This window comes from Macadamia integrifolia, chromosome 12 (assembly GCF_013358625.1).
Source record: "Macadamia integrifolia cultivar HAES 741 chromosome 12, SCU_Mint_v3, whole genome shotgun sequence".
In the NCBI taxonomy this organism is placed as follows: Eukaryota; Viridiplantae; Streptophyta; class Magnoliopsida; order Proteales; family Proteaceae; genus Macadamia; species Macadamia integrifolia.
In genome coordinates, this window is record NC_056568.1 from 4,696,019 (window position 1) to 4,720,169 (window position 24,151).

At 38.3% G+C, this 24,151-nt stretch overlaps 1 protein-coding gene across 4 annotated transcripts in view; it reads right to left on the reverse strand.

Annotated features, from left to right (window-relative positions):
- The window catches only part of LOC122057227 (sister chromatid cohesion protein SCC4), a 46,890-nt gene that overhangs the window by 21,817 nt on the left and 922 nt on the right, over positions 1 to 24,151 (reverse strand). For 3 of the 4 annotated variants that reach the window (XM_042619256.1, XM_042619254.1, XM_042619255.1), the window contains exons 2-4: positions 8,426 to 8,577; positions 4,225 to 4,366; positions 3,469 to 3,585 (exon numbers count right to left, since the gene is read on the reverse strand). In XM_042619256.1, the coding sequence (XP_042475190.1) occupies positions 3,469 to 3,585; positions 4,225 to 4,366; positions 8,426 to 8,577 (411 nt within the window). Of the gene's footprint in view, positions 1 to 3,468; positions 3,586 to 4,224; positions 4,367 to 8,425; positions 8,578 to 24,151 lie in introns of those variants that run through there. The other variant, XM_042619258.1, reaches the window with a different exon arrangement.

Here is a 24,151-nt window from a genome sequence, read left to right on the forward strand (position 1 = left end):
AAAAATGCAGACAAATATATATATATAAGACTTGTATTGCCAAAATGAGAAATCATGTACAAGATAACAAGGGCCAGATAGGACCGCTTAACTCAAGGGTCAAAGAGGACTACTTAACTCTGGGGCTGGTCGGGACTCCCTCAACCCAAGTGCAGGACTCACTCAACCTCAAGAGGACCTTGAACTCAAATGGGGACTCTCTCTCTCTCTCTCTCTCTCTCTCTCTCTCTCTCTCTCTCTCTCTATATATATATATATATATATATTTTATATTTCACAATACAAATATATATAGGGGAAGGGAGAACTAGTTGTTGATATAGAGCCGTTGAAATATAGCCGTTGGAATATCGCCGCTGGAAAAGAGTCGTTGGAAATGTCTTGGAAAGAGTGCATGGGAGAAAGTGGAGCGGGAAATAAATGTTCATCATCATGACTATACCAAGTAAGAAAAAGCCCGATGTTGCCCATAAATTCACCAATTGCCACATAAAATAGACCATATTGGGTCCCATCAGATACCAATATGGTCAGACAACCGATTGCAATCTTAAAAGCATGTTTTTTATTCATGCATAGGTTGGCTGCACCTGCAAAGGGTCACCTAGGTGTGTCTTGGTGTCAACTTGAGTCAAGTCACTGAATAAAACTAGCCAACGACCTTTAGGGGTTTACCACTTATGGCCCTTGACTTTGTTGTTTTATTAGCAATTGGGTATTTTTTTTATGTTAAACATGAAATATGACACCGAAAATAAATAAATAAATAAGAGCAAGCCAGTGCAAGAGTCTCCCACTACTGCAAGGTCAGGGATGGGCAAATGTATGTAGCCTTACCCCCTGCTTCGCTGGAGAGGCTGTTTCCAAGTTTCAAACCCGCAACCAACAGGTTGCAATACCGCAACTTAACCATTGCGCTAAGGCTCACCCACTACATGGCACCAAAACATGGTTATTATTATTCAATTTTCATTTGGCATTCATGATTTTTGCACAGTAAACCTGTGTTACTTTTGTGTTTCGGTGTGTGTGGAGGAGAATTTAGTATCCATTGAATAGTTGTTGTCCAGCCATTAACCGGCTAAAACTTTTGCCCAAGTGTCTCAGATGCTTGGGCGCTGTGGCAACTTTGCTTTGTCCATGTCAGGCAATTTTGTGCCCATAACACTTGACATTAGCACCCAACGGCAAATACCACAAAATCTGATTCTTCACATGAATAGATGTTATTCAGGAAACCCATTTCCAAATTACACATTTGATTTAGGGCCGTTTAGTCTCTGGTAATTATCCTCCCATGCATCAACCTAAACTATTTAAAATTATCAAAGCATCTATTGGTCGTCTTTTAAAATTTTGCACTCAATGTCAAATGCAAAGGCTTTGGGACAAGGCCTGCTGGACAGACATTATAGTAAAACAGGAAACTTTTAATAATTTTACTTTTCAACTGATGAAAGCACTGAACTCTGCCAGTGTTTGTTGATGGTCCCAAGCCCGGATAAAGGAGGGTTGGTGCGTCATGTTGCCAGTCAGCACCAAAAACAAACCCTAGCCAAACCCATTTTACATGGATTCCATAACCTTACGTTTTCAACGAAATGCTAGGGAGTTCCCCGCAGGCGACGCGCTACACTTTGACCTTGGTGCAACAAATAGTGAGCAAGGCACCCAAAAAAAAAAAAAAAAACCCTAGCCAAACCCTTTTCACATGGATTCTATAACCTTATATTTTCTACGTTATGCTAGGGAGTTCCCCGCAAGCGACGCACTACACTTTGACCCAAGTGTAATGAATAGTGAGCAAGGATTAGCTACAGCATCCCATGCAAGCGTCAGCACACCCAAATGCGGTGACAAGTAGGCCAAGGTTCTCGAACCATGGATGCAGGTAAAGAAGTTAGTCCAAAAGCGTAGGATCAGATTAGCATCTTGGAAAATTGGATCTTTAACGGGTACGAAACTAAAATTGATAGATGTTATGAGGAGAAAAAGAGCTATAATAGCTTGTATTCAAGAGACTAAATGGAAGGGTAAAAAAATCTGAGTTGGATGGCTTTAAATTTTGGTATATGAGGAATAAAAGTAAGCGGAGTGGGTAAAGTGGTAGATAATGATTTAAAGAACGATGTGGTGGATGTTAAAAGCTTTGGTGACAGAGGATTATATCCATAAAAAATGTGTTGGAAAAAGAGGTTGTTAATATAATTAGTGGTTACACACCCCAAGTAGCATCGTAATTTACTATTGGGAACACATGGATGAATTAGTGCAACGTTTTAGTCAAGGAGAAAACTGTTATAGGGGGTGATCTGAAATAGACCTGTTGGGAGAGATCGTACAGGTTATGAAGGTGGACATGGAGTATATGATTTTGGAGAGAGGAATGAGGGGATCTCAGTTTTAGATTTTGTTGTGGCTTGTAATTTATCCTTTTAAACACATACTTAGAAAAGAGAGGAGCATTTAGTTACTTTCAAAAGTGGGCATCATAACAACCAAATAGATTTCTAACTAGAAAGTCCACCAGCTTTTTATCCTATTACACAACTGAAGGGACAGATTTCAAGCAGCTTTTCTGGAGAAAGATAAGGCTATACCAGGAAACCACACAACATAGATTATTGATCATGGATATATGTCTTATTAGTTATTAATCATTAGAAAGTGGACTTATTTGTACTAGGATAAGGTGGCGGAGCTTAAAAGGAGATACCTTAAATCATTAGCTGATAAAAGTGGTCAAACAAGGAAAGTGGGATGGAGTCATTAATACTTGGACCATAAGCTACTACATTATATATATAATATGTGTGTGTGTGTGTGTGTGTGTGTGTGTGTGTGTGTGTGAGTGTGTGTAATGTTTACTTTTGATTTGGATAGAATAAATGAAGTTCTCATTAGCTTTTGTGGCTTCTGTGCTAAGGCATGTAGATTTAGTCTCCTTGAAAGCGGATTCCTATGTGAGTTATCTCTTCTTCTCCTTCCCTTTTTCTTTTCTCTTCTGTTTTTTCCCCTCTTTAACCTCCAAAACAGTCCCAAATTCACCATTTTCTACCACTGTCCTAACCATCTTTTATCAACTCACATCTTCATCTTTTCATCAACCATCAAACTGTAGTCCAAGTTTCACCCTTAACCCTAATTTTCCTTGCTTCTTACATTTTTTCCCCATAGCACAAACAGCAAGATTTTCTCTTCCATAAAAGAACTAACGTAGTTGGGACTTTTACCCACTCCTTGGAGTTCTACATTATTTTCACGACGTAAATAATTATTCTGAACTAAAAACTCCAGAAACAGGCAGTTTGGGGTTATAGACAAAGCAACTATCATGTTACACAAAAGCTGTGACTAGATCTGTTCAAGAAGACTATCAAAATCCATAACCAAATTCCAACTCACATCTGTGTAACTATATCATACATGAAACTTAAAAGAAGGAAAGATAAAGAAAATATTACTCACTTTATCTGGATGGATATACTCCCAGACCTCATCACACTTTTCAACAGCTCTTTCCACTGAATTTACATCATCCCATTGCATGAAATGCACATGCAAAATAGAAGTTGCAAAAAACATCTGGTCCAGCACCACCATTATCAGATAAAGCATTGGAAAGTGGAAAAACACACACACACACACACACACACACACACACACAAAAAGGGCCAAACTACCAGCATGTCTATCCATGACCTGGGGTTATGACCCATCAGTTGCTGAGCCCCACCTAACTCAACACCTGATTAGAGATCCTAATTATTCTCTGAATAGGGTTTTAAAATTACTGTATGAAAATTAGAGGCAGTAAATCCACCAGAGGTGCAAGAACTTTTATCAAACAAAGCAGATAAAATTGTCCACACCATCAGATACTATTCCATCATGTTAGCATATTGACCAAACCAATTTGCCAAGCAGATGATAGGATCTGCAAAGAAGTGAATCTACTTCTCAGTAAATGCTGCCCATAAGCCTTAGGAAGAACATATGATTTCCAAATACAGGTTATGATCATGCAATCAGGTCAAGTAATTGCTAGATGATCCAAATGCTAGTGCCCATAAAATGCTGGGTCCCTCACCACCAGATGCGTGCCACATTAACAACAAAGATGGTGAGGAAAGCTTCTCCTCATATCTGCCTGAAGTGAGGGTACCAACAAAGCAAAGATAATAATCCACAAGCAGATAACCCCTTACATTCACCCACACAAACCTGAAGCTCTGGATAGCATATTTCTGTGGCACACTCAAATCCACGCTCCAAAGCAGATATCGAATTCCAATAATCACCTTCAATTATTAAAGCATTTGCAAGCTGTGAATTGAAATTACAGGACCATAATTTCACTGCAAACCTTCAAAGGAACAAACCAAAGTATTATCATAAGATTGATTCAGAATCCAGGTGATGCAGAAAAGGAAGCAATACTGCACATGCTGGAAATACATTTGCATAACCACAGATGGCAGCACTAACAGAGTTCTTGCAAAGTGCATCCATGGGATGTCTTTCAAGAAGCAAGTAACAAGAAAAAACAGCCAGAAACATAGCTTAGTAAACTCTTTTTTTTCTTTTGGTGAGGTGGGGAGGGAGAGGAGGAACTTGATGTAATAGTATTGGATAAACAATAAGCCAGCATGATCTTGTGGTCCTTTCAAACACCAATTCAAAACAGGTAAATTTTCTAACAGTAATTTGTAAATGGTTGTAAACTTCAAATCTTTCAGCATATTTTTACTGAAAAGTTGGGTCGAAAATAAACAACCAGAAATATTACACATATACAAGTACAACATGATCATGAAAGACTTAAAACTCATGAAACCTATCTTCCCCACCCCCACCCCCACCCCCACCCCCCACACATCGACATAATGTTTTCATTTCAAACCACCCTCACATAAAAAAAAAATAATAAATAAATAAAATAAAATAAAAAATAAAAAATGCATGAGCTATAGATGAAGGCCGATATATCAGACAAAAAGACAAGCACAAAAAAATATAATTCAAACAGCAAGAAATCCTAGCTGGAAGTCAAATCATTCATACCTACCCAGTAAATTCTTTACAAAACAACCCCTACTTTTTTAAATACTGTGGAATTTTCTTCTTTCCTCCCCTCTCTCTTCCTCCACTCTTCTTCCTTTTCTATCGGGTACATTATACTTCCGTCTTCCCTTTTTTGCTCATGCTTCTTTATTTCCCTTCCGCTGTTACTCTACTGTACTCATCATTGGCTCATTCTCTTCCTGTATCATATGTTCCAGTCACTCTTACCTGCTCAAACAATACTGGCAGCCCACCATGGATGGATGAATCTCCTTTGATCTAATCCCTTTCACTCTCAGATTCTGGGGATAGGTTTCCTATCCATGGGCAACCCCATACCTTAAGTCCAGTCCCCTTCAATAGTAAGAACCAAATGTGCAATTGAAGATGGTTCTATTCTTACCGCCAGGTTGGTTGCAGCTTATTTTATTTCTTTAGTTCCTACCTTGTTGAAACTATTGATACTTGGCTTTCAGTGACTATGAGATGCAATTCAGGTCCCAAAATCGCAGCTTGATTAGTTCCTAGAGGAATTCTCCTTCATAGTGGAACCTCCTGCTGCTGGTTTTGGTGTTGTGAGGTTGAAGACAACCTCTCCTCCTCCCCTTCTTCAATTTATTTAAAAATTATTCCTTAACTAACAATAATGCCCCTCCCTTTTGTCCTTGTTCCTATCCATATCCTTGCCTTACTTTCATTCCAAGTCAGTCTCTGTTCTTTAAATAAGATTTCCATTTGTATCCTAACCCACATGCAGATATCTTGAACGGATATCATCAGATTCATTTAGGTATTCAATGGAAAATAGCTTTTGTAGGAGCATATATGTTATATCAAATAGGAATAATCTCTCCGCAATTTCTTCGCCATAAAGGGTTGCAGTTTTCCCAGATCCCTTCTCCAAGCAGCCCTGCTGCGTCCACCAAATCCCTTCTCACAAAAAAACTCCCCTCTCCTTCCAAGTCCCACCAACCTCTTTCCTCTCCTTGGCTCCTCCCCACCAAGCCAGCCCAAATCATCCAGATCTTTCAAACCCATCTCCACCGTCCATGCCGCTGAGCACACCAAGAGTCCCGTCATCGCTGGCAAGCCCTCCTCCAGGACTGCCATCATGGTGACCCCAAGACCAGAACCACCACTACCAGCACCCCTAATAAATGCAGTGGTGATAGCTGGAAATCCAAGCCTACCCTTCAACTCCCTGAATACATTGACAAGCAGGAGCTTGATCAGTGCTTCGTATCATCAAATGCTTCCTCCATCGTCTCCACTAGAGAAAATAGAAGCTTGGAGGAAGGGTTTCCCTTCTCTAGAGAGGGGATCCAATAGCAAGCAAAAAATACAGTGTGCGTCAATCATGGCATTTAGCACGTTGGTGTAGTGAAGCAGGGGATGTTGGGGTCAACCATGTCGTTGGGTGGCATCAAATGTTACAACAGGGATTGTCCAAGGTCACCACCCTTTGCCATAGTTAACAAGACGGTAAGGCAACCAAGGCATTTGAGGCACTGCCTAATTGCCTTGGCGATAAGGCGGCCACAAGGCGTCGCCTTGGTGAACAAAGCGTTCTACTGTTCTTTTTCTATATAACCATTTTATTGCCACAAATAGCATATTAAAAGTTATATAATTCTACTTATATGCTAAATAAATAATAAAGAATCATACCAATGCAAGATATTCATTAGAGAAACAAATCAACAAAGTGAATAAACTCAAAAATTATTAAGTCACATCAAGTTATCAAAAATCAACATTTAGAGAAATGTTCTCTCTCTAATAAGTTTGACTGGTCAAATGATTTGATTTTACATGAGACTTTTTGTATTAGGTATAGCACAACACCAATTTTCCAACAAGTCTAATATTACTTAAATACGAGTTGTAATGATAAACTTATGTTCCAGTCAAACTTATTTTAAAGTGCACAAATTCTGTTAAAATCTCCTGAATGAAAATAAATTTATGGACATCAAAACAAAAGATTATTTAACTACACTTTTGGTTTTGAGCAATGTTTTACCATGATAAGATTTATGAAATTTTCAGAATTGAGAAAAACCTAGCATTTAAAAGTTGAAAATTGCCTCCAAACCAAAAATATAGTTTTTGTTCTTGGACTAAGGGGTTGACTTTTTATCCTTTTGGAATTTGATTTTTAAACTATTTTTATTGGATTCAAATAGGGGGTATTTGTTTATTTATGAATAATATCTTAAGTAAATAGTAGCAAATGATAAATAAGTGTCAAAACAGAAGGTGACATGCAATGCAATAAGGCGATAGATGCCTAGGCCCCAAGAAAACCGCCTGGACACCAAGGTGTTATGCCCTTCGCTTTGCACAAACTTACAGTATGGTGAAGAGATTCATCATCAATGAACCTATTCTCAACAGGAATTGAAGTTATGATCGGTTGAAGGCCTGAAACTGAGGAAATCGATCTATTTATTGAGTATGATGGATGCGGAACGGGAAGTGGAAATTTTTATAATGATGTGGAGATTGGAGGCACTAGGGGCACCATAGAGGGACTGAACTTCAAGGAAGGGAATGAGGAGCTGAAAAGGGCATGGTGGTTAATACCTTGTCGCCACTGGTTATCAAAGTTTCAAGAAGAAACCGATTAACTGAAATCCCCAAATCATATCTCCAAAACTCTAATCATCTCTAAATCAATCTATATATCTTCTGATTACGTTATTTTTTTGGTTTTTTAGCCTCCCCTGACCCAAAATCGGTTGGAAAAAGATTTGAGTTAAAAAGCAAACTTTTTCTCTATAGTTTCAGCTATGAGATTGGAAGGATGAACAAACAATGTCGGAGCTATGTAGTAGAATGTGCAGGGCCGGGGCAACAGCCAAATCCAATCAGATCCGAGAAGAAGATGAACAAGAAGAATGGAATTCGAATTATGATATCTGGGTATCCAATAAAGGAATCAAATTTGAATCCAAAAGGTGTTATCCAATATCCGGCAGATATTCAAAACGAATTAGGATATTAGTTGGGATAATTGAATCCGAATGTGGATACTAACAAATTTGGTCCGTTTATATCTCTACTTGATAGCACTACCAGAACTGCCAACAATTATTAACAGCAAAACAAAGTAATCATGGAAAACTAAAAAAAAAAAAAATGGAAATCAAAAGAAACTGTACAGTAACATATTGGAATGGAAACCTACAATATTCAATATTTGCTAACATAAAATGAAACCATTGACTTGGCATGTTGCAAGATATCGGACCAGAAATACAAAAATAAAATAAAATAATGTACGAAAACTATGAGATAACAAAATAATCAAGATATTTACAAGATGCAGTAATACACTAGCATAAAAAGAATTATATACCCATCTCCTGATGATGCTGTCAGCTCTAGACCCTTGTTTAAGATCTGTTTTTGTGGAGGAATGGCACCCACAAGATGATAGCACTGGCTCAACAAGCTATATGCTCTACACTTCAGTTCAAAGCATGAAGGAATTGACTTCAAAAGCAATTGCTAAACAAGTATGATATCAGTTAGTATAAGCCCAAAAAGAAAAGAAAAAGAAAATCATCTAAATTCTCAAATATTTACTAAACTTGAATCAGTATACTAGCCAATGGAGAGACTATGAATTGGATCCAAAGCAAAACATAGCTAAGCTTTCATACAAGCATGTAAAGTAAAATACTGGTACGTTGAAATTCTCACTAAAAAAAAAAAACTGCCGTGGAGCAGGTGTTGGGGGACAAGTGGAGGAAGAGGACTCTATACGATCCAGGATTATTTAATCTTCAAAAGAGAGGAAAATTTTAGGATTTATAAGAGAAATTCTCCAATTAGACACATAATCAGGCACTAAATAGATCATACCCTTTCCTTAGAAATAACTTAACAATCAAGATAGCTGTGATGAAGGATCCAAAAATAATAATTTATTCTTCCCTGCGCAGAGCCTTTCACAGTTTATCGACAACATAAAAATGAACAGCAGCACTTAAAACTTAAATGATAGCATCTAAAGCTACATAAATAAACAGCTATTAGAATTAATTGACACTCAATGAATCGTCCCCATACTCAATGAATAGTCCCCAACTACTTGGAGTCTGTGAATTCTATTCAGTCATTCCACTCCATTAAGGGTGATACCTTCCATTAGATTACAGGACCCTGTGCCTTTCTAATCTCAAGTTTATTACAGATGTAGTCAGCCCCAATAGAGAATAATAACAGGCTCCAAACAACAACTCAGAAATAGGTTCATATCAAGTACCGAATTGTAACTGAAAATAACAACCAAGAAAGGTCAAACAAAGAAAACTTGCAACTCACAAACCCAGGCACAGAATGGGCTGTTCTTCTGGTCAAAGGCAGCTTATAGGGAGCCTAACAAAAAGTCAAAACCCCAAAGTATCAACTCAAACTGGTAACAGATTGAAGTGATATAACAGTTCTTGAAAACTAGGGCAGAATTACGATTTCAAGCGAGATTTTGAAGAACTCAGCAACCAAAGCTCATAACTTCTAGAGGACCGGGCCGAATGACCTTCTAGGTGTCCTGGAGAAGTCCTCCAAAGCTGGTACTAACAGGCTTTCAGGTTGGGGAGATAAGATAGAAGGAACTCTGTCCAGAAAACCCACTCCCAAGGCTGCCGCAGGCTGTTTATGACTTCAAAACTTCTTCAACAGCAACTGATATTTCATGATCCACGGAAAAGCTTCGACAGGTCTCAAAAACCAGTTTTATCACTCAGAAAGAGAGAAGAGGGGACAATGGGGGATCAATGAGATAGGTCTGGATGGGATAGGCTCTCTCAGCCTTAGGCTCTCTCAGCCTCGGCCTCTCTCACCCCACAGCTATCTCAGCTGTTTAAACTAGTCTTTCTTAGACACAAATCGGCAAGCAAGAGCTTCTCAAAATTCATTAATCAACTGTGTGAAATCTTACAATCCTTGGCCAATTTATAGCTGTGGCCTTTCTCTCCAAATAGGAAAATCACACAAAAAGGAAATTTTGTCTTCCTTGGACAAGAAGAAAGACAAAAATAACTGAAATTAAATACTTGTTCACTAAGAAAAACACACACACACCAAAAAAAAAAAAAAAAAAAAAAAAAAAAAAAAATAAACTTCTAGAATGCTGTAGTCGATCCACACTCTTGCTTGCTGGCTAAGTCTCACAAAGAGTCAAAAATAAGGTCAAAACAAAAATCTATAGGGAGATTTTCTATACTTCTAGAAGCTGTCCAGGCAGGCTCGAATAGCCTGAGCTGGCTGGACCTAATCTGAAACAGATCAGTGCTGGTTCTGGTTCTTCCCACTGTGATACTGGAGTCCAGTAAAGGGATCTACAGCACTTTCTCATCACTTCAACCCAAGTCATTTCTTTTTTGCCCCATCCCTATGCTTCAACTTGCACCAAACAATCCTTCCCAAAGGAATTGTTGTTCATCCATCATATGATGATAAATTCAAATGATTTTGGAAATAAAAACAGAACTTTGAAGCTTCCCGACAACCAACAAGGGAACTGAGGCAAAGCTAGATGAAACTTGATGAAAGCAGCATGATTTCCCTAGGACAGGAACCCTATACAAAATCACAAGCACTAAATGGAGCAAAGAAAATAATACTCTTATATCTACTGCAGCACAACTCTATTCAAAAACAACGGAATACATACTTACAAACTAGAGATCAAAGATAAGTAAAAGTATCCCATGCACAGTTCTCAGAAAAGAAATATGGTTCCCAAGTACTGGTACAATCAGAACTGAGATCGGACAATCCATAAATTAACTGTCTTGTTTTCAACAACAGTTGATTAACAGACTCCCTGGCCAATATCTATTGAATTTTGGAGTTTCTCTTTAAAGTAGCATCAACTCAGTCAGCGTTCGCTGCTGGTCCCAAGCCCAGATATGGAGGAGGGTTGGTGTATTAGGTTGGCAGCTGGCACCAGAAAAAACCCTAGCCAAACCATTTTACATGGATTCAACAACCTCAAATTATAAATGTTAAGCTAGGCCTCCCCTGCCAGAAAAGTAACAAGCTACACTATGATTGGGGTGACGGGTGCAGTGAAAAGTGAGCAAGGGTTATCTAGGGTGTCCCCTATAAGCGACGCACCACATCGGTGCCCAGATGCGGTGACAAGTAGGCAAGGGTTCTCGTACCATGGACGAGTGTGGGTAAAGAAGCTGGTCCAAAAGCGTAGAATTAGATTAGCATCTTGGAACACATTGGATCTGTTACAATCCCAGATTCCTGTAACCAAACCAGTAAACCAGAAAAAGAGAAGAAGAAAAGAAAGAGAGAGAGAAGAGAGAGAAAAAATCACAAGTAGTCCCAAAAGTGGAGAGCAACCTGCGATTTGTCCAGAATGGCTGATCGCAGGTCTCTCTGTTAATATATATTAAAACTATAGAGGAAAAATTACAATCATAGCCCCCAAAAATACAACCACAATCCTAAAGAAGCAAAGAAGGACCGATAGGACAAGTATGCCCCTATCGGCCTTGTCCAGATAGCGCTAATCCCTATAGCGCTGTTCTGAAACAGCGACAACATCAACACTCCCCCTCAAGCTGGAGCATACAAATCACCCATGCTCAGCTTGGTACAACCAATGTGAAAACTAGGAGCAAACAAAGACTTAATAAACATGTCAGCTAACTGATCCGTTAAAGGAACAAACGGAGTCTCAATCAGCTTCTTCAGAACAGCATCACGAACAAAATGGCAGTCCACTTCTATGTGTTTGGTCCTCTCATAGAAGACTGGATTACTAGCAATGTAAAGTGCAGCTTGGTTGTCACAATACATCTTCATTCGCTTGGTCACTGGAAATCCCAACTCCAAGAGTAACGACCGCAATCACATCAAATCAGCAGTGGTATGAGCCATAACTCTGTACTCTGCTTCTGCACTGGACCGGGCAATAGTGGTCTGCTTCTTGCTATGCCACGTAATAAGATTACCTCCAACAAATGTGCAGTATCCAGTAATAGATCTCCGATCACTAGCAGAGCCAGCCCAATCAGCATCAAAATACCCCACTAGTTCCATATGCCAATTAGGACGATAAATCAACCCTTTTCTAGGGGCACCTTTTAGATAGCGAAGAACACGAACAGCAGAATCCCAATGTGCTTTCTGAGAAGACTGCATGAACTGACTAAGAACTCCAACAGCACAGGAAATGTCAGGACGAGTTATAGTAAGGTAAATCAACTAGCCAATCAAGCTCCTGTACTGATGCACATCCTAGAGGGGTTCACCATCATCCACAAGAAACTTTTGGTGAGGGTCCATAGGAATATCAATGGGTCTGGATGCAAGCATCACAATATCAGATAGAAGATCCACCACATACTTCTTTTGAGACAGACTGATCCCTTTTTTGCAACGGAATACCTCAATCCCAAGGAAATAATGAAGTTTGCCTAGATCCATTGTCTGAAAATGGTGTTGCAAATGATCTTTTACTTCAGAAATTCCTACCTCATCATTACCAGTCAGAATAATATCATCAACATATACTACCAAAACAACCAGCTTATCACCTCTGCAAAGAACAAACACAGAATGATCAGAATAACACTAAGAAAAACCACAAGTAACTATGGTAGCACTGAACTTGTCAAACCATGCTTGAGGAGACTGTTTAAGCCCATAGATAGCCTTATGTAAGCGACACACACGACTTGTACTCTCCCCCTGAGCAACACACTCAGGAGGTTGCTCCATATATACCTCTTACTGTAGATCACCATACAAGAAGGCATTCTTGATGTCCAACTGAAATAAAGGTTAATCAAAGTTGATAGGAAGAGAAATAAGAAGACGAACAGAATTCATTCTAGCAACTGGGGAGAAGGTCTCAAAGTAACCAACACCATATGTCTGAGTATACCCCTTAGCAACCAGACAGGCCTTCAACCGCTCAACAGAGCCATCAAAATAATACTTAATAGTGTACACCCAGTGACACTTTACCAGATCCTGATCAGGAAGTAAATCTACTAGACTCCAGGTACCATGACTCAAGAAAGCATCCATTTCTACCTCAATGGCAGCCTTCCATCCAAGGATACGTAGGGCCTCATTATGGGTACGGGGAATAGGGTTAGTGGACAGAGATAGGGCAAGACCATGGATGGGAGAGGGAAGATGAGATAAAGACAAAGTTATCAATAGGGTACACAACCATAGATTTTTGAGTGCAAGAACGTGTACCTTTCCTGTGTGCAATTGATAAGTCATCAGGCGGAGGAGGAAGAGGAGCTTCACTAGAGGAAAGCGACAGTGGAAGGAGTGAAGCATCTGGAGTAATCACCTCGCCACTTGGCTGTCCAATCTTCTTCCTGCACTGATAAACCTGTAGAGGAGGGGAGACACTGGCAATAGGAGCATCAGGGAAGGGTATAAGGGAGGGTATAGGAGGAGGGGATGGAGAAGACCACTCTATACTAGAGGGAGACACTGGAGGAGGGTAGAAGGATGTACCTTCAAAGAAGGTCACATCGGCACTAACAAAGTTCCTATGTGTGGTGGGGTCATAACACTTATACCCTTTCTGAGTACGAGAATAACCCAAAAAAATACATTTAGTAGATCTAGGAGACAACTTATCAATTTTCCCATGTAAGTTATGGACAAAACACACACACCCAAAAACTCAAGGAGGAACAGGAAAACTCGGTAGATTTGGGAACATAACAGAGAAGGGAGATTTGTTGGACAAAACCAAAGATGGCAAGCGGTTAATCAAATAACATGCAGTTAAAACACCATCACACAAAAAATGCTTAGAAACATGCATATGCAACATAATGGCTCGGGCAACCTCAAGGAGGTGCCGATTCTTGCAATCTGCTACTCCATTTTGCTGTGGAGTATAGGCACAACTAGTCTAGTGGATCATCCCATAAGTATCACAAAAATTAGAAATATCAGTTTGAGCATATTCTAAAGCATTATCAGATTGAAAGATTTTAATAGGAATGCCAAACTGAGTCTTTATTTCATTATGGAATTTTTGAAATACATATAAAAATTCAGATCTGTCTTTTAACATGTAAGGCGAGAATGATCATCCACAAATGTCACAAAATACTGATATCCAAATCTATTATTGACTTTACAAGGACCCCATACATCAGAATGGACTAAAGAAAATAAAGACGGACTACAAGACACAGAGCGAGATGGGAATGACACACGGTGATGTTTCCCCAACTCACAAGCCTCACACTCTAACCTAGGGACAGACTTAAAACTAGGAAATAAAAGTTGTAACCTAGAAAGTGACAAATGACCTAAACGACAATGCCATTGGAAGGGACCAACGTCTCCAACAGTAGTAGCAGCAGTAGAAGAGGTAGGACAGCCGCTGTTGAGGTAGTATAACCCATCCTTTTCACGCCCTCCACCAATCGTCTTCCTCGTGTGAAGATCCTGAAAAACACAGTAAGGAGAAAAAAATGTTACTAAGCAATTTAAGGAACTGGTTAATTGACTCACAGAGAGAAGACTTAATGGAAATTGAGAAACGTGTAAGACAGAGGATAAATTGACGGATGGGGTAGGTGAAATAGAACCATGACCTAGAACCGGTGTGGAAGCACCATTAGCAAGGATAACAGAAGTAGAATTGGTACTAGAAGAAAAGTTCTTAAAAAGAGATGACTTACCGGTCATATGACCAAAAGCACCTGAATCAATGATCCAGGGGGTAGATGTAATAGTAAGAAGGGCTAATGTACCTGTGTGGGCTAGGGTGGCAGAAGACGTAGACGTACCATTGGATATATTAGAGGATGCCTCAAGAGTGTGCAAACGTCGAAGCAACTGATTGATGTCATCGTGCAGACTGGTAGAGGAATCTCATGAAGAAGGTGTAGGCTTAGTAGCAACTAAAGGCACTATGTCAGTACCATCATCCAACATTGCATGATTGGCCAACTGGGTTGCCCATTCTGGCTTGCTATGCTTTGCCCAGCAAGTCTCAACAGTATGGTTGGGCTTCCCATAGTACGTGCACTGCCGAGCAGCACGATCAGAGGGATGTCCACTAGAACCTCGATCAGCTGACCCACGTCCTCCCCCATACCCGCGACCATGTCCACGGATAGCAACAAAAGCAAAGTTGTCTTTCGAAGACGAATCAGATTTGGTGGAGGTGATTCGCTGCAATCAGGAATAGGCATCATTCAGAGTAGGAACCGTGTCACCTGCAAGTAAGTGGCCCTTTACTGCCTTCATATCATTATTCAAACCAGCCAAGAACTTGGAGACAAAAAACTCATTACGCTGAGCCTTCAGCTTGTCAATATCAGTGGTCAAGGGCTGGAATACATTAAGTTCTTCCACCATTCCCCCGAATGTACTGTAATACTCCGAAAGAGATTTGTCAGATTGGCGAAACTGAAATAGTTTCTCATAAATATCATAAATTCTTGTCATGTTCTTTTCCTGAGAGTATGTTTCCTGTAAATCATCCCATACTCCCTTTGTAGTAGAATGGAACATGGCATTGGCAGCCACATCTGGTTCCATACTATTCCATAACCATATTAAAATAAGGGCATTCTCCTTCAACAGTCATCATAACCAGTGTCTGAAGATAAAAGGGGATCAAAAGTGGTATACTTGAGTTTTCCCTTAGCCATCAGGTACACCTTCACCGATTGAGCCCAAAGTAGGTAGTTGGAGTTTCCCTTGAGCTTGACGGAAGTAATCTGGACATTAATGTTGTTCGAGATAGAAAAGGCAGTAGTAGGGGTAGTTTCTTTGATCTCAGCCATGAGAACCAAAGAATATGACCAGCACGCAGTCGCAAAGACAACAAATTAGGATGCACACACCAATCAGATCTGAAAACCAGCAGCCAAGTAGCAATCGACCACCAAAGAATTCAAAAAAAAAATTTCAGGCGATAGGTGCTGCTGTTGGGGTGAGTCGACCTTGATGGGAGAACCAAAAGAAGCTTCAAAAAGCAAATAGCAAAGGTAGACAGGTAGTAGGCAGCAGCGACTACAATAGTCAGGCAGTAGAGACTTCACACATAGGGCGGCAGCCACAAAACAACCAGAAATAGGAGCAGCGGCCATGAAAAATTCAAAAAACTTGAGTCGCTGTGAGTGTAGACTTCAGCGATTTCAAAGAACAAGCATGGTACTCAGGTATTAGTATTTGAGACGCCTGGTTGTACTTTAAATCATCATAACCAGGCCAAAACAATATACCATATGCAGCAAGAGGTGGCTGCGCACCGAAGGGGAACACGCAAGGTGGAAATCAACAGAGATTGATCAACCAAAAAATCAATTTGATTACAGAAGCTCTGATACCATGTTACAATCCCAGATTCCTGTAACCAAACCAGTAAACCACAAAAAGAGAAGAAGAAAAGAAAGAGAAAGAGAAGAGAGAAAGGAAAAATCACAAGTAGTCCCAAAAGTGGAGAGCAACCAACGATCTGTCCAGAATGGCTGATCGCAGGTCTCTCTGTGAATATATATTAAAACGATAGAGGAAAAATTACAATCATAGCCCCCCAAACATACAACCACAACCCCAAAGGAGCAAAGAAGGACCGATAGGACAAGTATGCCCCTATCGGCCCTATCCAGAGATTAGCGATGTTCTGAAACAGCAACAACATCAACAGGATCTTTAATAAATAAGAGTCTAAAATTGATAGATGTTATGAACAGAAGAAAGATTAACATAGCCTGTATCCAAGAGTCTAGATGAAAGGGTAAAAAAGCTAAGGAGTTTGATGACCTTAGTTTTTTTTTTTTTTTTTAATACCTTGTATCATCAAAAATCAACATTAAACCACATCAAGTTATCAAAAATCAACATTAAGCCACATCAAATCATCAAAGATCAATATTAAGTCATAAAAAATCAACAATTAAATAAATGTTCATGTTCTATGATAAGTTTTACCGGTATAGCACAAAACCAGCTTTCCAACAAGTCTAAGATTACTTGAATCTAAGTTGCAATGACAAAGTTATGTTCTGGTAAACTTATTTTAAAATCCGTGAATGCCGTTAAAATCACCTGAATGAAAATAATTTTAAAGACACCAAAAAACAAAAAATTGTTTTACTAGACTTCTGATTTTTAGCAATGTTTTACCATAATAAAATTTATAAAATTTTCAGAATTGAGAAAAAAAAACCGAACATTTGAAAGTTGAAAAGCATCTCTACAACAAAAAATCCAGTTTTTGTTCTTGGACTGGGAGGTTGACTTTTTATCCTTATGGAATTTGATTTTTAAACTATTTTTATTGGATTCAAATAGAGGGGTATTTGCTTATTTATGAATAATATCTTAAATATTTACTTAAATGATATTTCGCATAAATAAATAAAAAAAAAAAGGCGACATGCAGTGCAATAGGGTGACAATCGCCTAGGACCAAGGCAAACCACCTGGATGCCAATGCGCCGCCTTGGTGACACCTTGACAACTACGGGGATAAAAAGTAACTGAAGTTGAGTGGGCATTAATAATGGATAAAGATTTAAAGAATGTTGTGGTGGATTATACACATCAAGCTTGTGTTGAGAAGATTGTCAACATAAACACTTATGCACCTCAAGTAGGATTGGATGGAAGCAGTAAGCTACAATTTTGGGAACACGTGGATGGATTAGTGCAAAGCTTTAGTCAAAGAGAAAAGATTACAATATGGAGTGATCTAAATAGACATGTTGGGAAAGATCGTAAGGGTCATGAAGATGTACGTGGAGGATATGGTTTTGGAGAAAGGAATGAGATGGGGATCTCAGCTTTAGATTTGTTGAGGCTTATGATCTATCTATTGTAAACACTTACTTCGAAAAGAGAGGAACATTTAATTACCTTCAAAAGTGGGCATTATAGTAACCGAATAAAATTCTTCCTAACTAGAACGTCCAATAGATTGTTATATAAGGATATACAGGGGAAAGCCTAACCGCACAACATAGATTAGTAGTAATGGATATGTGCCTCACCAGACAAAATAGTAAGAAATGTTAGCTTACTTGCCCCAAGAAAAGATATGGGAGACTAAAAAGAGATACTTAGATACTAATAAAGGGGTCAAACAAGGAAAATGGGACTCTGAGGGGACACTAATACTATGTGGAACGAGAGACCACTTGTATTAAATAGGTTGCTAAAGATGGCCTTGGTGAATCAAAACGAAAACAGCATTCCTCAAGGGAGACTTAGTGGCGGATGATGAGGTTCAAGCAGCCATTAAGACTAAGAAAGATAGTTTCAACATATGGCAACAGACTAAGGATGTACAGGATCTACAAAAGTACGAATTTGTAAAACGAAGCTAAAAATTATTAGAAAAGCAAGGGTAAAAAAATATAAAGATCTTTATAACAATCTGAGCAAAAAGAAAAGGGAAAAAACTATTGATAAGATGACTAAAATGAGGGAAAGGAAGAGCACAAATCTCGACCATGTGAGATGTATTAAAAGTGAAGATGTAAAGTACTAATAAAGGATGAGAACATTAAGAAGAGATGGGAAGTTTATTTTTCCAGCCTACTAAATGGAGACACTACGAGTAATAGTGTCTCGGAAGACTGCATTACCCATCAAGACACCAGTTATCATAAATATATATACAAAAAATCAGGGGGTCTGAATTAAAAGTAGTTTTAAGGAGGATGAAAGTAGGCAAGACACAAAGCTCATATGAGGTCCCAATAGAAGTGTGGAAGAACTTAAGAATTTCTGGTTTATCTTGGCTAACCAAACTGTTTAACAAGATTATGAGCATAAAGAAAATGCCAGATCAATGGAGGAGGAGCATTGTGGTTCCGATATATAAAACTAAAAGTGATATTCAAAGCTATAATAAGTCAATCAACTACAAAGGCATAAAACTAATGAGTCATACCATGAAATTATAAGGGAGGGTTATTGAAACCCACCTAAGGAAAGAAATTACTATTATGGAGAACCAATTTGGTTTTATACCCGGAAGATCCACGAGTGAAGCAATTTACTTAGGAGACTCATCAAAAGATCTAGAGATTGCAAGAAGGATCTCCATATGGTCTTTATTGATCTAGAAAAAGCTTATGGCAGAGCCCCCTAGAAAGTTAATTTGGCAAGTAATAGAGAAGTGTTTCAAGTAAATATGTGGGCATATAAAGATATGAATGACGGTCTAATGTCTAGAGAAAGAACTGTGGGGGGTCAAGGTAATGAATTCCCAATTACAATTGGGTTAAATCAAGGATCAGCTTTAAGCCCCATTTTGTTTATGAATTAACCAAATACATTCAAAATAAGGTTTCATGGTGTATGCTTTCTGTAGATGATATTGGTTTGATGGATAAGACAAAAACAGGTATTAACACCAAGTTGGAGTTATGGAGATCAACCTTGAAATCAAAAGATTTTAAGATAACTAGAATGAAGATGGAGTATATGATGTGTAACTTTAGTTACCTGAGGAAGGATGATGAGGTGGTGAAAATTGATGAGAGGGAGGTTCTGCAAAGTGATCATTTTAAGTATCTAAGCTCAATCATAAATAAAAAAGGTGATATAAAAATGATGTTTCACAAAGAAATAAAATAGGATGGATAAAGTAGAGAGGTGCGTTTGGAGTGTTGTCTGAGCAACGTATTCCTTTAACACTCAAAAAGAAAATTTTATAGGACAGTCACACGACTGGCTATAATGTATAGTACGGAATGTTGGACAATTAGGAAGCAACATGTAGATAAAGTAAGTGTAATGGAGATGAGGATGTTGAGATGGATGATTGGTAAAAGTAGGAAGGATAATATAAGGAATGATAATATTAGAGCTCGTTTGGGAGAAGCTCCAATATATGATAAGCTATGAGAAAGTAGTTTGAGGTGGCAAGGCCATGTTCAACGAAGGCCTTCGGATGCTCTAGTACGGAGGAGTAATTTGATTCAGATTGAAGGATCTAAGAGTGCTAGGGGCAGACCTAAAATGACCTTAGAAGAAGTGGTGAGGAAAAATATACATAGCTTAGGTCTCGTATCAAGTATGATGTCGAATAGAGCTGATTGGAGGGTAAATGGGATAAGGCTGATTTTTTTGGAGGGTAATTGGGATAAGGCTAATTTTTTTTTAATACAGTAGCATGACAACTATAAGCCTCACAAAGAGGGTAGAATACAATGGTCACTAAATCTCCCTAAACATAGAAATACCCCTATGCCTATGAGAAAGATTGAAAAGTCATAAGAGAGTATCAGCGTCAAAGCAAACCGTTGGGTATAGACCACCTTTTTTCACCAAGTTATTAACCACCTCAAGGTTTCCATTAGAGCTAAAATTACATTTATTAGATAACATCTCAGATGGGTTTGTTAAGAATTTCACCAGTGTTTCATGCTACCAATCCCAAGCCTGGATAAAGGAGGAGGGTTGGTGCATCAGGTTAGCAGCCGACATTATAAAAACATTACCTAAACCCCTTTGCATGAATCCTAAAAGTCTAGAACTTTATATTTTCAACCTCATACTATGGTGTCCTCTAAATGCGACGCACTGCACAGGTGCAATGATAGTGAGCAAGGATTTGCTAGGACATGCCCTATAAGCAAGCACCACTTCAGCGCCCAAATGCGGTGACAAGTGGGCAAAGGTTTTTGCATTATTAGCAAGTATTGGTAAAGAAGCTAGTCCAAAAGTGTAGGAATAGATTAGCATCTTGGAACAGGGAACTCTAATGGAAAAGAGCTTAAAATTGATAGGTATAATGAGAAGAAGAAAAATAAACATAGCTTGTTATACAAGAGACAATATGGAACGGTAAAAAAACTAATCATTTCAATGACTAAACTCTGGTATATTGGGGATAAAAATAATAAAGTAAGGTCCGAAGAGCAGTAGATAAAATTTTAAAAAATGATGTTATAAATGTTAAAACGATTGATACAATAATATCCATCAAAATTGTGTTAGGAAAAGAGGTAATCAATATAATTAGTGCTTACACATCCCAAATATGATTGAATGAAGATACTAAGAAACAATTTTGTAAACACATGGATAGATTAGTTCAAGGAATCAGTCAAGGATGAAAGATTATTATAGAGGGAGATTATTCTCTTAATTCCAATAAAATGAAATTTCAATTTTAGAATGTAGGGATTATGATTTATCAATAGTAAGCACAAACTTTGAAAAGAGACAAGAACTTTTAATACCTTCAAAAGTGGGCAAAATAATAGATTTATTTCCAACTAGAAGGACCGATCGGTTATTATGTAAAGATTGTTCAGTCATACAAGGGGAGAGCTTAACCACGCACAATAGAGTAATGGTCGTAGATATTAGAGCTGATTGGGAGTTTCCCCGATTAATGACAAGCTCCGAGAAAGTCGTTTGAGGTGGTGCGGTCATGTTCAAAGGAGGCCTGGGGATGCCTCAGTAAAGAGGAGTGATCTGGTTATGATTTAAGGAGCTAAAAGATCTAGAGGCAGGTTTAAAATGACCATAGGAAAAGTCGTGAGGCATGACATGCATAGTCTAGGTCTTGTCTCAAGTATGACCTTGGAGAGCCTATTGGAAGGCAAGGATCCATGATGTCAACCCCATTTAGTTGAGTTTCTCCTGACTTGTTGGGTAGTACCTCTTTCCTCTTACTTTCTTATCTCTTCCAATTCTCTTTTATCATTTCCCATTTTCTTCCCTTTTGCATTTATCCTAACGACTTCATCTTTCCCTACTTTGTTTTGCACGAATCCTTGTAACCGACCCCATTAAGTTGGGATAAGGTTGCGCTTGTATTGTTTTTGTAGTAGATATATGTCTTAAAACGCCAAATCGTGGTAATGTGAGATTATTTGCCCTAGGATAATATGGTATAACTTAAAAGGAGATTACTTGAAAACATGTTGATAAATTAGTAAACAAGGAAGGCAGGACTTCAAAAGATACACTAATATGATGTGGAACAAGATGGCTACTTATATAAAAACAGTAACTAAAGACTTTTTTAATGAATCAAAAGGAAAATGACATTCATAAGGAAACTTGGTGTGCGATGATGAAGTTCAAGTAGACATTAAGGTTAAAAAATCTAGTTTTAAAACTTATGAAAGGACTAAGAAGATAGTAAGGAAAGTGAGGACTAAAAATATCAGAATCATTATTAAAATTTGAGCAAAAAGAAAGGGGAAGAAGATATCTAAGAACCAGCTAAAATGAGGGAAAGGAAGAATAGAGATTTTAACCATATAGGATGCATTAAAATAAAGATGCTAAAGTATTAATAAGTGATGAGGACATCAAAGAAGGAAGGAGGGATTTGCTGGCCTGCATGGGAGGATCTTATACCCGAGGTCCAAATCCCTTCAGGTTAGTGATGAGGGAGTCAAAGCACTTCTTCCAGTTATGCTACATCGTAAATTGCAGGGAAGGTGAACAGTAAAAAGAAGAAGAGAGGAAGTAATGAGGAAGAAGAATGAAGAAGATCAAAGAAGGAAGGAGGGATTTGCTGGCCTATCAGCAGCCATGGTTCAAGCCAAAGCTTCAATCTAATTTCAATTCTTCCAAAAAATTCTGTAATCTTCATCGTTACATGGCTATATAAAGAAAAATCAAAGCACGACAATGGAAACTAAAATAAATTAGCAACTGAAATAAAAATTGAATCTTCCTACTAACTTGACCACACCCTACACTAACAATAAAAGAAACAAATCAAAGTACTAAATTAATCCCAAATCATCTCACGCCCAACTGCATCAAGCGTAGTATCTCACATAAGAGAATGATTATGGGGATAAGCACTTAGGGCTTTCTTCTCTCTAGATGGTGTATAAATACCCAAAATCTCAGAACCAATAGATGAATAGTCAGGGAGTTCTATCGAATAATATTCAGCCCAAGTATATGGCCAGAAACAGAGTAAGTCAGTGAGAGATGAGAACAGCCAATAGATAATAAGAAACGAGAAAAAGCGGAAAATGGAAGAAAGATGGAACAACAGAAAGGAATGTAAGAATCAAAGGAGTAAAGGAAAAGATAAGATTGAACCAGAAACGAGAGAAACGTTCAGAGGAGAGAGAGATGGATGCACAGCTCTTGGCAGCCAAGTTATTAACCCAAAACTTTCATTCAACTTCAAAATCCAAAATCTAACCCAGAATCGTTTGTTACGTTCTATAATATAGATTACAGCAAAAGAAATCCTAATCATATCCTATAATCAAAACATAACTTGACACTAACTCTATCTAATCTAAACTGTAACAGAATTCAAAATTAACTCAACATTCTACTAGATCCTATCAACAAGAGGAAACAAAAAATTACAATAAGTCTTAATTGATCGAACTTCTACCTGCATCACATATGGTATTTACTGTCTTAGAAAAAGATTATGATAAAGTCCCTAGAAAGTTAATTTGGCAATTATTAGAGAAATAAATTGTTTCGAGTAAGCATAGTTAAGGATATGTATAATGGTGTTATGACTAGTGGAAGAATTGAGAGGGGTATGGTAGTGAAATCCCAATTAATTGAACTTCTAACTGCGTCACATATGGTCTTTATAGTCTTAGAAAAGCTTATGATAGAGTCCCTAGAGTTAATTTGGCAATTATTAGAGAAAAAAATTTGTTTCAAGTATATATATGGCATAATTAAGAATATGTATAATGGTGTTATGACTAATGTAAGAATTGAAAGGGGCATGGTGGTGAATTCCCAATTATAATTAGATTACATCAAGGATTAGCCTTAAGCCATATCTCCTACTATCATTTTACGTTGCATATTTTACCTACCATAAAAAAGTATGACTTTGATGAGAGCTGATTGAAGAAAATATATCCTTGTAACTGAACCTATTTGGTTGGGATAAGGCTGAGTTGAGTTGTGTAATATGGGTTTGTGTAAGAAGGTAATGCCTCGATGCCTCTACGGGACCCCCTTCATCCATCAAATAACTGACATTGGCTGAACGTCCCTTAATAATCCCACAAGAAAATCTTTTCAAGTCAACAGCTTCACACCAGCTTTTATTGCATCAACTCAGTTCTAACAGAATCCCCCTCTTCATTTC